Source organism: Chenopodium album, chromosome 16, assembly GCF_948465745.1.
Source record: "Chenopodium album chromosome 16, dcCheAlbu1.1, whole genome shotgun sequence".
Taxonomy (NCBI): Eukaryota; Viridiplantae; Streptophyta; class Magnoliopsida; order Caryophyllales; family Amaranthaceae; genus Chenopodium; species Chenopodium album.
Window position 1 is genome coordinate 49,967,834 of NC_137849.1, and position 14,618 is coordinate 49,982,451.

Here is a 14,618-nt window from a genome sequence, read left to right on the forward strand (position 1 = left end):
GAGATATATAATATTTTAATGTAGTTTTTTGCCAAAAAAGGAAGTGTAACACTTATTAAAACACGGCCGGATTTGGTAAGTGTAACACTTATTTAAACATGGAGGGAGTACTTAGAACATGTTTGAAAAAATTAGTTGTTATACTAGCTGATTCTTCTACTCGTCATGGTAGATATGTGAGTAGAGAATTAGAGATGCTAGTGAGAGTACAGGTTAGCTATTACTGTATTTAGTATAGTAGTAATAGAATATAAATCCAATCTTACGTCACGAGCTTCAACCATCATGGTAAACCATACTTCTAAGCCAATCTCAGGCTTAATAAAGATGATCGACACAAACTAGCTATTGAGATAGTACTTCATAAAATAAAATTTCAATTATGGTAATTTAAATGACTTCTAACATCTTAGCACTAAAATCCACCCAAAAAAAAAAAGCATAAACCTTAAATAGATGGTGACATTAATTCATTAAGTGTAGCACAAAATCTTCAAAGGTGTATTCAGCCAATTAAAAGTGTCCATCTGTAAACTACTTACCAGATTATGCACCATAAATCTCCTATCCTAAAATCCATGTCAGCATTATCCAGATTACTTTGCTATTTGAGTGGCTCTCTACCATTCTTTGTATTGTAAACAAAATGCATCTCCACCTTTCACTCTAAAAATCATCAAACACTAATTTTTAACACCAGACACTTTAGATTTTTGATGAAATTTAATCAACACTATTAATATTCATTTGTTTTCTTCCTTCCACATTTTCCCACTTATTAACACTGCTTTGTGTGGCCTAACAATACATAAGATTTTACAATTTTTATTTCTATTAATAAGTTACAAGGTGTAGGAGTGTATAATTAGTTAATAATGGCCACCTCCACAACCAATGCACTCTCACTCTCTTCTTCCTCCGCCCTTGTCGACGCCAAGGCCACTCATCGGCAATCGGCTTCCGCCTCGCCACAATGCGTATCCCTTCCTACCCTCCCTCCGCTGCCTGTCCACTCCCAAAACCGCATCTCCAAGACTACTTCTTACTGTATGTCACTTCTACCTTTTTTTTTTTTTTTTTTTTTTTTTTTTTTTTTTTTTTTTAAATCAATTTTATTACTTTGAACAAGTTAGTTCTTATATCATTATATATGTACATACTTCATTAGTGTCTAGTGGCACGGTAACATTAACAATTGTACAAACTATAAAAGTAGCATATCATTAGATTATAATTGTCAGTTGTTTTATTTGTGTCCTGCATACTCTGTAAATAGTTTGATATAATTGTTAAAATTGTGCATTCAAACAGTTGGTACAACAACAACAGTAACATAGCCTTAGTCCAAAAATGATTTGGGATCGGCTAGCATCCTAGCAAATGATAACCGATTAAAACATGGAAACCAATTGCCTTGCCTAGCTGCTTAGTGAAAGCACACACATATAGGACACATGGTTGATCATGAGTACAATTCATTATTTGGACTTAAGGTATCTGACCCGACCTATATGATTAAGTGCCTTATGTTTGAGAATAAGAATGATCACTTATTTAACACAGTATTAACAAGTTGTACACTTCTTTTCCTGGCTAGAAATTAGGCATTTGACCTTTTGTGATTTAATTTTACATACATTTGGTGTCTTAGATTATACAACGAATATCGATGAAATATATTGTTGTAAATATAGGCCGAAAGATTTCTAGGAATGTTGTCGCCATGGCGACTGGGGACGCGCCAGCAGCAGCAGTAGCACCAGTAGCAGTAACCCCAACAACATCGACTACTGAAGAAGAAGTTCCTGCAGCAGTTGACACAACAGAGCTTTTGAAAACTATCCAAAATGCTGTATGATTTTTAATTCTCCTTTATTCTATTCAATTATAATTAATATGATTTTACAAGTAGTAACATTTGCAATACATTTTATGGGTGCATGAATTGTTACAGTGGGACAAAGTCGAAGACAAGTATGCAGTGAGCTCACTAGCTGTAGCTGGTGGTGTTGCTCTCTGGGGTTCTGCTGGCATGATCTCTGTGAGTCATTTCTATCTCTATTCATTTATCGAAAGAGTGATTTGTTGCACGGCTTGAACCTCTATAGTGTAAATGAAGTATTTTGGTGGTGCGACCAACTAATCTTCGGTGAATTGTTATATGATTGAGAGGTGACTTATTATGTTACGAATATTTATAACTTAGGCCGACATGCTTAAATGTTGACTGTAAACTGATTACTGATGTTGCACATTTTACTCAAACTGGATGATACTAGGTGCACCCATAGCTATCTAGGGTATTAAAAAAGCAGGATGGCAGAGTATTAGAATGATCCATTTGTTATGAAGCTTTTTTTTATTTTTTCATTTTTTTTACTGAAAGGTCTGAAACTATGTTTTAAGTCATTTTTTGTATGAATGCATGAAATAAGTGTAATGACTGACTCCATTCTTAGTTAATATGGATTAATTGTACTATAAAACATACTAACAGATGGGTATTTAACTTGCTAATGTGCAGGCAATTGACAGGCTTCCTTTGTTCCCTGGCATTTTTGAGCTTGTAGGCATTGGTTACACTGGGGTACTCTCAAAATTCATCAACTAATTACTTTCGTATGATTACAATGTTATTGTTATACTAAAATCATGTTAATTCTAAATTGAGCATTTTATTTTTTGTATAATTATGCAGTGGTTTGCATACCGGAATTTAGTCTTCAAGCCTGACCGGTAAATTTCTGTTTAGATCGAATTATATATATTAACGCTCCTACAATCTTATGCCAAATATGATATTGTATTCAATCATTTACACTATGTTACAGGGAAGCTTTGCTACAAAAAATCAAGGACGCATACAAGGAAATAATTGGAGGTAGCTAAAAGAATATCAACAAGAAAAGTTAGCAGGAAATTTGGGGATGTATGCCCAAAAGAGTTGAACAGAGATTCTGCAATTTTTTTTTGCATTTGAAATGGAAAATCCTACAACTCTTTTGTACTCATATTCCTCTAACATTAAGTAAACTCTTGTAATTTACCCTCTCTCCCTCGAATCATAAGACACGCACTCTTGTACCTATATTCTTCTAAAACCCTGCTTTGAGCATCACATAATACCAATAATATTCCATGCTATTTTCTTGAGTAATGAATGGATCATGATTTTACAAAGTTTATTTTGCCAACTTCATGCCTTTTACCATTTTATTGATATGCATCATGGGAACACAAATACAACCTAGATTAAGCACTCGAGCAGTGGCGGAGCTAGATAAGTTATACACTTGTACTAACCCATGATACAATTACAAAAAACTTGAATTAGAGAATCACTAACAAAACACAAATGCTCTTAAATTATATAGAAACTATGATCCTCAAACACTTACACTTTCCATTATCTCATTGCATTAATAAGAAATGCTTACATCATATTATTATCTTTTTGTCAAATTCCAATCAGATTTCTGAAATCATTTGTAAAATTCCATAACCCAAAAGTTAGAGACATAACAAACAAACTTGACACCAGCAAAACCAGTTGCCTTAGCTAGGGCCTCAAACTCTCTCCTAGTCCTCTCTTTTCCTCCTGGATTCTGTGTCATCATGCTTACATCCAACTGGCTAATGGCTCTTGCTAGGGCCGTCGTCTCTGGCTCATCCGTGATGTTTGTCTCCACGACGATGACCTTACCATTGTCCGGCAAGGCCTTGTGGCAGTTCTTCAACAACGTTAGGCAACGGTCATCACTCCAGTCATGCAAGATCCACTGTAACATAGATTACAATTTTATTTATCCATTGGAAATAATACATAAATCTAATGTATGTAACAAATGAATGTGACAACAAATTTGTAATTTACCTTCATGAAGATTGCATCTCCCTTAGGAACACTTTCAAACATATCTCCACCAACGTGCTCTATACCTGAAAATTAAAGATAATTAAAAATTGAGTCAATGTTTCAAGTGTATTACCCTAAAAATAGATTAATGATATCATTGAAATTTTATTTAAAATGTCCGTTGAAAACTTTCCCTACCACCCCCACCTCATTTAATTTAATCAAACATACTACCTCAATTTATTTTTAGTTGCAACAAAAGGGTATTATTTGTAAATAATTAAAAAATTGGACTAATCTAAACATATACGAAGTAAATAAGTTAATATTTTACACTAAGTTATATTTAATTTCCATACCAGGCAACGAAGGGGCATGTTCGATAACATGAGGTAAATCGAAGTTGATGCCCTTAGTAGAGGGATATTTAGATGTAATGGCATGAATACTATGGCCAAGACCTCCACCAACATCAACAAGTTGTTGAATGTTTTCAAAGCCCTTGTACTTGTCAAGTATTAGCTTGATGGTATATGTTGTTTGATCATACATTGCTTTGTTGAAAATGTCATTGAACCTTGGATCCACACTTGGGTATTCAAATGCATGCATTCCATGTACCTTGTTGAATGGGATCCCTCCTTCTAACACCGTCTCTTTCAATTTACTCCTACAAAAATTACCAAAAAAAGATTTAAATTAATGTTAAATGTAATTCTAAGGATTGATTATGTATAAAAAGCGAAAAGCAAAAATGTTTATTAAGCATTTAAAAATATTAAGCATTCAAAAACATTAAGCAAAAATTGTCATTTACTAGTAGCATGTTTTTTATTAAGCGATAATATTGTTTAATTCAGACAACGCACGAGCTTAACAACTACAAACAGTATAATATATTTATTTTTTTTTAAAGAAATAATTTAGTGATGGCAGCTTGTTTGGTACGTCTATTTGATTGGAAAAAAAAAAAATTAAATAAATACATAAGTGGTATAATTTTCTAATTGGTATCCACAATTATTAGAGGGGAAATTGGAAAAGACGTATGGAAGAAAATGAAGTGGTTATCTTAGACGACAAGGAGTCAATCAGGACTTATCTTTGGCAGTCGTGTGGACAATTAGGCCATTAATTGGAAGTGTGTAATAGTACTATTCTTAGTACTACTACTACGAGTACTAAGATACTCGTTAATTAATGGATTTATTTGAATGTTTGTGAGATGATTAAGAAGGCTGACTGACTTAATTGTATCATTGGTTAATTACTACGCGTGTTGTGGATTGATGACCAACTTATTTTATACGAAGTAATTAATTACTTTCCACTTTCCTGCTTACTCCACTATCTCTGGATCTTTTTGCTTAAAAGAGTCCACCTAATCCTCATGTTTTTTTTTAGTGTGTTACGGAGTATTTTCGATTATTTATTCAAGCATGTCAATTTATTTTTATTTATCAAAAAGTAAAATTTATTGTTAAAAACTAAAATATGTTTTGAAAATACTCCATAATTACAAAAGACTATCAAAGAAAATTGTGAAATACTAGTTTCAAAACTCAAAATATTTCAACTAAAAATATAGAACCTAACAAATTAGGACCAACAAAATGTTTGAATCTAATATATAGAAGCATCATCACAACAGCTATCTCATAAATCATAATGAAAATTGTCTAATCTTAATTTGATAATTTTTTAAATTAAAACTATTACATGTTTGAAGCCATGCTCCGTTAACCTGATCTAATCTTAATTTGTCTTAGTTAAAACTAAATTCATATTTTTTTAAATAAGAAATTATAAACCCTAAAGGTTGAGATTGAATTATATACATACCTAGAAGTATATAGTTTGTGCTAAGAAAATTGATTAAAAAAAAAGTCATGAAAATAATGCAAAATGAATGGCATGCATATACTATAAGTAGTCCATATTAAGAGTATGCAATAGAACTGACCAGCTTTGAAGGAAGACCTTGTCAATAACTAAGTTCAACATAGGTGCCAATGACACCCCATCTTGATCAGGCACAAAGAACTTAGTCACAGGCGTGGGACCATACCGCCTTTGGACCCCACCATCGGCGGTGGGCACGGCCGTGCAACTTACTACAGAGTAAGTGGCTAGGACCCTCAACATCCGATCTAACATGGTTGGAGCTTCAGGATTTGTAGCCTTGATCTTGGATGCCAACTCGGCGGATGATAGGCCGCTAGAGCACGCCTCATCCTGGATGATCTGGAGCACCCCCAAGTCAATGGTGGCGTTCAAGACCATGGGAAGGACACATGAGTTTAGAATTTGAGCGGCGTAAGCGTAGGACTCTTCATCCTCTTTTGCTTTCGCTTCGTGGTTCGAGTGGTCACCGTTTAGTGATCCGTTGGTAAGACTAGTGTACATGTTTTTGTTTTGCCCGTTGAGTTCGTTAGCCATTTTTTGTATTGGAAAATCCACTTGTAAGTAAGTGTATATGTTTGTTTTGTGGAATATTGGTGTAAGGAATATTAGGAGGAATTATGGAGTATTTATAGTGCTACTCCAATTGGTCGATCAATAAGACTTTATAAAGTAGTCGGGCCAATTATTAAGGCAGACATGTTAGTTGTCACTACTTGATGTTAGTTGTCACTTATTGTCACCACTTGATGTTAGTGTAGTACTCCGCATTTGACATGGTAGTGGGTTGGTAAGTAAAGGTTGATCGTCCAAGGAAATTTCCCTTTTACTTTTTGATATACATGAGAATAGAATTGTCAATCGGGTGGTTCGGGTCAGAACACTTCGCGTCGCCGGTCATTCAGGTCAGGTCATTTTGGGCCATAAATTCGGGCCATTGGTTATTCAGGTCAGTTCATTTAGGGTCATGGGGTCGAGAAATGCTCAACCCTAACTCAAAGTTTGGATTCTTCTTTTCTTTTTTTTTAAAAAAAACAAACATTCTCACCAATATTAATTTTATCCATTACATGCCTACTATATAATTTAAATCGTCGCAATTTTACTAGAATTCCTAACTAATAAAAAATGATAATAAAATTAATAATTAAACTTAAACATCACAAAATTTAAGAGGCCAACATTATTATATATGTGGAGTATAATATTGATCTTGACATAATATCAGTAGACCTGTCAATCGGTGGCATGACTATGACGTGGATTATGCGGATGCAATTGGTATGGGTCGATGATTGATGTAGGAGGTGATTGGTATGAATCTAAGCAAGAATTATATGCGGTAGGCGGTAGATAATGAGGAAAAGAAATGCATGTCGAAGTTAGACAAACGATCAAACTTAATCAATAAACTAGATATTAATTTTTTAATAAATGTAATTTTTTTTATTAAAAAAAACCCCCATAAAATGGGTCAGGGGGTTTAATTGGGTTAAATCGGATTATGGGTTAAAAAAAATTGTTCAAGATCCACAAAGACGGGCTGGATTTGCGAGTCGGGTGATAAGTGTTTTATTTGTCCACTTATCATGGCTTTCTAAACACAATTTTGTATTCTTTCCCCTACTCTAATCCCTTTTTCTAACTCCTCTTGTGCTAATTTGCATCTTTTGGCTTCCCCGTTTCTTTTTATGTGTGTGCTCGTGCTTGTAGGTACGATGCTAATAGCATAAGCATGAAGAAATACTCTTTGGAAGCAAAGGAAAGCAGGAGCGGGCGTGCAGCCTTTTAGGAGCGGGCGCTCCTGCCTGAACTGCCACATTCTGCCTCCCCTGCACTTTTAGGAGCGGGCGTGCACCTGTATAGGAGCGGGCGCTCCTCCCTGTTTTCCTACAAACTGCCTCAAACTGGTGCAAGAGGAGAGGGCATACAGAGAGCCCAGGAGCGGGCGCTCCATATAGAGGAGCGGGCGCTCCTACTTACTGGAGCGGGCGCTCCTCCTGTTCTGAAGCCCGATTTTGACGGATTTTACGATGTAATTTTTGGGCATATAAATAGGACGCTTGGCTTCAGTTTTTCGGATCTGCTTCCCCTTTTAGTTTTCTTAGGTCCTTAGTTTCTCTCAACCCTCATTAATTAGCTTAGAACTTCTCAACTCAATCATTGTAGTAGATTAATTGAAGATTGTTCTCTTGAATTCAACAATTTCTCAACTTTGAAGTTTATTAAGTAATCTCTTTCCTCTATCTCTTGCTCTTAATTTTCAATTTTAATTGCTTTGAGTTGATAATTTCTCCCTTAATCTTGTTTATTTATTCTTGCATGTTTAATCCATCCTTGTTTCATCTCTTTCCTAGCTTATTTGAATTCATGAAAACCCTTACTTTAATTGTTAGATTAATTTCCACCATGTTTAGTGAGTAGTCTCTTAGTTAGGGGTTGGGTGAAGACCCAACCAAGCTATGGTTAATTGACTTGGAATTATTCATGTGCTACCTTGGATTGATAGTTGTTTGTGCTTGAATTGATAATTGCATGTGTATTTTGTTGGCCACATTATGCCCATGTGTTCATCCCTCTTCTCGCATCGAAAGATGGGGTTTTGGAGTGAGTCTTTTCTTGTGTAATTAGATTATGCTACTTTCATGATTTTGGATGTTTGGTTTCATTGACTAGGTTGCTTTAGTAGGGTAATTAGGTGAGAAATCCCAATTATTCGAGCTTCATGCTAGTTCGGAGCGATCGAGAGACAAACTCGAGCTAGAAACCCACTTCCTATCCTTGAGACTTAATCCTTATCGTGTTAGTGCTTAATCTAGGGAGTACTTATGTTGTGACTTTGAAAGAAGGCAATGATAAGTTCCTTTTCTATCTTCTATGTGTACTCATGATTCGTCCTTGTTATTGATTCCTTGGTTTTGGTTGGTGTTGAATCCCGTTTCCCCTAGCATTCTTTTATATAGTAGCTAACCATTCAAAACCCAATTTGTGACCGAATTAGCTTACAACCGTTTCATACTCTTGGTGTTCTTCACCCATTCCCTGTGGACACGATCCTCTACTTGCCCTAGACTTGTCTTAGGTTAGTTTTGGTAAAAACATTGTTTGGTTTGGGGTGATTGTCCAACGACCGATTTTTCCCGGAACCAAAATGGCGCCGTTGCCGGGGAATGGCGTTAAGCATTGAGTTACTTATGAGATATGTGAGACTAGTTCATTTGTATAGCTTTATTTTTCTCTGTTTTCTTTGACTAACCTACTAATCTCCCTTCTAGTCTTCTTTGTTTATGCCTAAGCGCAGCAATAAGACACTTCCTCTTGTGCCGTTGAATCTCGAGCTTGAAAAAGTAGTAAGGGCAAATCGAAAAGAAAAGAGGGCGAAAGCTAGTGGTGCCACATCAAGTGAGCCACAAGTGGTAGTTGAGTCCGATCAATCTAGTTCTAGTGAGACTAGTGGAGACACCATTTCATTAGAGTCACCAAGGACAAATTCTCCAACTTCTCCACCTCTTCACCAATTTGAGATGGCTCTTCCAAATAAGACTTTGAGAGAGTTTGGTGTTCCTCCTCCGTATCAAGAAGCAAGTGGGATTGTTACTCCCACTACCGAAGCAAATAATTTCGAGATAAGGCCCGCCCTTATCACCTTGATTGAGGGTCATCAATTCTCCGGGGCAAAGCATGAGGACCCCATTGCGCATCTAAAGCAATTCACACGGTATTGTAGCACCGTGAAGGCAAATGGGGTGACTCCGGAGTACATTCTTCTAAGCATGTTCAAATTTTCTCTTTCGGGGAGTGCAAGTGATTGGCTCGATAGGTTGACTCCGAATTCATTGACAACTTGGAATGAGGTAACTTCGGCATTCCTTGGGAGGTTCATTCCTCTTGGGAAAACGGCGGAGTTGAGGTCCAAGATTTCAAACTTTCAACAAGAGCCCGATGAGTCTCTCTACGATGCTTGGGAGAGATTCAAAAGCTATCAACAACAATGCCCCCACCATGGGATGGAAGATTGGCTCTTGCTTCATGGATTCTATAGGGGTCTCTTGAGATCGGACCGCATACTCTTAGATGGAGCTTCGGGTGGGCCACTCATGAACAAGCCACCCGCGGAGGCATTAAAGATCATAGAGGATGTAGTCCAAAACTACACCGATTGGAGCCCCGATGAGAGAAGCACCTCTAAGAGAGGGGGAAAGTATGAGGTAAATGCTATTAACATGCTTAGTTCAAAATTGGATGCCTTGTCTTCTAAATTTGATCAAATGCAATCTTCTCCCCCTCCTATCTCCCCCCTCCCTAACTCACGTGCATCTAATTCTTCGAATGATAATGTGTCTATGCAATTGATGTCTTGTGATGTATGTGGTGGTGAAGACCATGCGTCTTCCGATTGTTATTTGTTGAATGAGCAATGTTCCCCTTCCCCTTCCATGGAACAAGTCAATAACGTGAATGCTAATCCTAGGTTTGACCCCTACTCCAACACCTACAACGAGGGATGGAAACATCACCCTAATTTTGGTTGGAGAAGTGGCCAAAACCAAGGGCAAGGTAGTGGTCAAGGTCAAGCTAGTGGTAGTGGTAATTATGTGTCTAATAATCAACGGAATTATAGAAATGACAATAGATACCAACAAAAAGGCCAATACTCTTCCACTCACAACCCACCCGGTTTTAATGGAGGAATAAGACCAACCATAGCTCCTATCCCTCGACCACCACTTCAAATTCAAGCTCCCCCTCCTCCTAAGTCTAATCTAGAAAGCATGTTGGAGCAATTCATGAACTCCCAAACTAAAAAGACAAATGACTTAGAGGAAAGCTTAAAGCAAATGCAAACCCACAATAAAATGTTGGAAAATCAAATGGCCCAAATAGCTAGTGCCCTTAAAGGCAAGTCTAGTACCTCATTGCCTAGCCAAGGTCTAGATCCTAGAGAGCAAGCCAATGCCATTGTAACAAGAAGTGGAAAAAGCTTGGGGGAAGTTCAAGGGAAGGGAATGCAACATGACTTAGAAGGTGAGAAGTCAAAAGAAAGAGCGATTGAAATGAGTGATTCCCATGGAGAGTTGAGAGTAGAAGAAGAAGAAGAGAAAAACAAAAAGAGAGTAGAAGAAGAAGAGAAAACCAAAAAGAAAGAAGTTGAAGAAAGAAAAAAAGAGAGTGAAATCCCACTACATGTGGCAAAGCTTCCTTTTCCGGGAAGGTTTGCCGGGTCTAGACTTGATGAACAATTTGCTAAGTTTTTGGAAGTCTTGAGGAAGCTTTATGTTAACATTCCATTCACCGATGCTATTAAACAAATGCCAACTTATGCTAAATTTCTTAAAGACATTTTGAGTAATAAAAGAGAAGTTGACTTTGTGGAAACGATTAATATGCCGGAAAATTGTAGTGCAATTATTCAAAATAGTTGCCCACTAAGCTTAAAGATCCCGGTAGTTTTTCTATTCCATGTGCTATTGGTGAAATGGTAATTGATCGTGCTTTATGTGATCTTGGTGCTAGCATAAGCTTGATGCCCCTTTCTATGTGCAAAAGACTTGGCCTAGGAGAGTTAAAGCCCACCAACATTTCCCTTCAATTAGCCGATCGTTCGGTTAAGATGCCTTTGGGAAAATTAGAGGATGTCCCCCTTAGGGTGGGCAAACTTTACATTCCGGTGGATTTTATTGTGCTTGATATGGATGAGGACTTGAATGTCCCCATAATTCTAGGTAGGCCTTTCTTAGCCACGGTGGGGGCTATTATTGATGTGAAACATGGTAAATTGTCTTTGCTTGTTGGAAAAGAGAAAGTGGAATTCAAATTGAACCAAGTTATGAAATGTCCTTCCAACATGGATGATTGTATGAGTATTGATATTGTTGAGAATGTTATTAATGAATCCATACAATTGCATTTGCATAACACTAATGATTCTCTTGAGTATGAACTTGAAAGCAAAGATAGGTCTTGCAATGAAGACATGGAGATGGAGCCAATTGAGGAGATTCTTGACTCCACCCCCATGGACAAGGAAGAAGCAAACCTAGTAATTGGAAAAGAAGAAGTGAAGAAACAACTCATGAACGACAATGGTAAGGAATGCCCAAGTGTAGAGCTAAAACCTCTACCATCCAACTTGAGGTATGAGTTTCTTGGTCCATCTTCTACTTTTCCGGTTATTGTTAATGCTTCATTGGATGAGGTTCAAACCTCGAAATTATTGAATGTATTGAGGATGCATCGCAAAGCTTTGGGATATAAAATGGATGATTTGAAAGGTATAAGCCCAACGCTTTGTATGCATCAAATTTCATTGGAGGATGATGCTAAACCATCAATTGAAAGACAAAGAAAGCTTAATCCTCCAATGCTTGAAGTGGTCAAGAAGGAAGTTCTTAAACTACTTGCCGCCGGTATCATTTATCCTATTTCTAATAGTAGATGGGTGGCACCGGTGCAAGTAGTCCCTAAAAAGGGGGGGATGACGGTTATTAAAAATGAAAAAAGTGAACTCATCCCTACTAGAACTATTACCGGTTGGAGGATGTGTATAGACTATCGTAGGCTAAACACATCCACCAAGAAAGACCACTTCACATTGCCTTTTATTGATCAAATGTTGGAAAGGCTAGCATCTCACAAGTATTTTTGTTATCTTGATGGTTATTCCTGGTTCTTTCAAATCCCAATTCACCCGGATGACCAAGAGAAAACAACATTCACTTGTCCATATGGCACCTATGCTTACCGTAGGATGCCATTTGGCTTATGCAATGCCCCCGCTACCTTCCAAAGATGTATGATGGCAATTTTTGCGGATATGATTGAAAAAGAAATGGAAGTTTTTATGGATGACTTCTCGGTTGGGGGAAGTTCTTTTGATGATTGTTTAATTAATCTCACGCGATGTTTGAAAAAGTGTGAAGAGGTCAACCTTGTCCTTAATTGGGAGAAATGTCATTTTATGGTTCAAGAAGGCATTGTTCTTGGCCATAAGATCTCCCATGAGGGGATTGAGGTTGATAGGGCTAAGGTGGATGTAATAGAGAAGCTCCCACCCCCTACTAATGTGAAAGGGGTGAGATCTTTCTTGGGACATGCCGGTTTCTATCGGCGTTTCATCAAGGACTTCTCTAAAATAGCCAAACCTCTTACTACACTTCTTCAAAAGGAGTGTGATTTTGTATTTGATGATGCTTGTCTAGATGCATTTTGTAGGTTGAAGAATGCATTGATCTCGGCACCAATAGTGCAAGCTCCGGATTGGAGCCTCCCCTTTGAACTAATGTGTGATGCAAGTGACACGGCGGTTGGTGCCGTGTTGGGGCAAAAGAAAGAAAAGAGGGTGCACGTGATCCACTATGCAAGCAAGACATTGAATGATGCACAAAAGAACTACACCACGACCGAAAAGGAGCTTCTTGCGGTAATCTATGCTTTTGACAAGTTCTGTTCCTACCTTTTTGGTTCAAAAACCATTGTCTACACCGACCATTCGGCAATCAAATATCTCATGTCCAAGAAGCATTCAAAGCCTAGGTTGATGAGATGGGTGCTTGCTTTGCAAGATTTTGATATAGAGGTGAAAGACAAAAAGGGGACGGAAAATTCGGTAGCGGATCATTTGTCAAGGTTGGAAATCCGAGATGAAGATGTTGATCAACTTCCAATCAATGATGAGCTCAAAGATGATGTTTTGTATGCTATCCAAGCAAAGTCATTGCCTTGGTATGCCGATATAGTGAACTACTTGTCTTGTGAGGCGATTCCACCGGAGTTCACCCCTCAACAAAGAAGAAAATTGAAGCATGAGTCGAAAAGGTACATATGGGATGATCCTATTTTGTACAAGATAGGGGTGGATGATCTTTTGAGAAGATGTGTTCCCGACGATGAAATTCAAAGTGTGCTTCATATGTGCCACTCATCACAATGTGGTGGTCATATGGGGGCAAACAAAACGGCGGCAAAAGTGTTGCAATGTTTGTTATTTTGGCCTACTCTCTTCAAGGATGCATGGGTCTTTGTGAAGACTTGTGACAAATGCCAAAGAACCGGGAACATATCAAAAAGAAATGAGATGCCCCAAAATCCGATTTTGGAATTGGAGGTGTTTGATGTTTGGGGGATCGACTTCATGGGTCCCTTTCCTTCATCTTACGGTAATCTCTACATTCTAGTAGCGGTGGACTATGTGTCCAAATGGGTGGAAGCTCTTGCATCACCAAAGAATGACTCCAAGGTGGTGATGAAGATGTTTAAAAAGATCATATTCCCAAGATTTGGCGTTCCACGGGCTGTGATAAGTGATGGGGGGTCTCATTTTGCTCATCGAACATTCAAGGCTTTATTGGTTAAGTACGGAGTACACCATAAGGTGGGTTTGTCCTATCATCCTCAGACAAGCGGCCAAACGGAGGTTTCAAATAGAGAAATCAAGCTCATTCTTGAGAAGACCGTGGCTAGAAGTAAGAAGGATTGGGCGGCAAAACTCGATGATGCCTTATGGGCATACCGTACGACTTTTAAGACTCCCATTGGGACCACTCCTTACAAGTTGGTCTATGGGAAGTCTTGCCATTTGCCCGTGGAATTGGAGCACAAGGCTCGATGGGCAATCAAAGCCTTGAATTTTGACCTCAAAAGTGCCGGAGAGAAGAGAACTCTAGACTTGCATGAACTAGAGGAATTGAGAATGAATACATACGATAATGCAAGCTCTTACAAGGCAAAGTCTAAGGAGTTTCATGACAAATACATTATCAAGAGGGATTTCAAGGAAGGTGATAAGGTTCTTCTCTACAACTCAAGGTTAAAGCTTTTTCCCGGAAAACTTAAATCAAGATGGAGTGGTCCTTTTCAAGTT

The 14,618-nt window shown here is 37.8% G+C and overlaps 2 protein-coding genes and 1 non-coding gene across 3 annotated transcripts; 1 reads left to right on the top strand and 2 right to left on the bottom strand.

Moving 5' to 3' along the window:
* The first annotated feature begins 653 nt into the window (after positions 1–653).
* Positions 654–3,157, top strand: LOC145586895 (protein CURVATURE THYLAKOID 1B, chloroplastic-like). The gene is made up of 6 exons (XM_081643855.1): positions 654–1,047; positions 1,695–1,852; positions 1,955–2,041; positions 2,525–2,587; positions 2,699–2,736; positions 2,832–3,157. Exons 1-6 carry the CDS (start codon positions 876–878, stop codon positions 2,887–2,889), a joined length of 576 nt encoding a protein of 191 aa, XP_081499981.1. The 5' UTR covers positions 654–875; the 3' UTR covers positions 2,890–3,157.
* A 249-nt stretch (positions 3,158–3,406) lies between these two features.
* LOC145586894 (O-methyltransferase 16-like) lies at positions 3,407–6,365 on the bottom strand. Its single transcript, XM_081643854.1, has 4 exons — positions 5,820–6,365; positions 4,216–4,526; positions 3,875–3,939; positions 3,407–3,779 (listed from the first exon to the last, which is right to left on the bottom strand). The coding sequence occupies exons 1-4, from the start codon at positions 6,293–6,295 to the stop codon at positions 3,483–3,485; spliced, it is 1,149 nt and encodes a 382-aa protein (XP_081499980.1). The 5' UTR covers positions 6,296–6,365; the 3' UTR covers positions 3,407–3,482.
* Positions 6,366–9,660: 3,295 nt separating this feature from the next.
* LOC145587021 (small nucleolar RNA R71) lies at positions 9,661–9,767 on the bottom strand. The gene has a single exon (XR_014101085.1). It is a non-coding gene; the product is annotated as a small nucleolar RNA R71 (small nucleolar RNA).
* Positions 9,768–14,618: the final 4,851 nt, after the last annotated feature.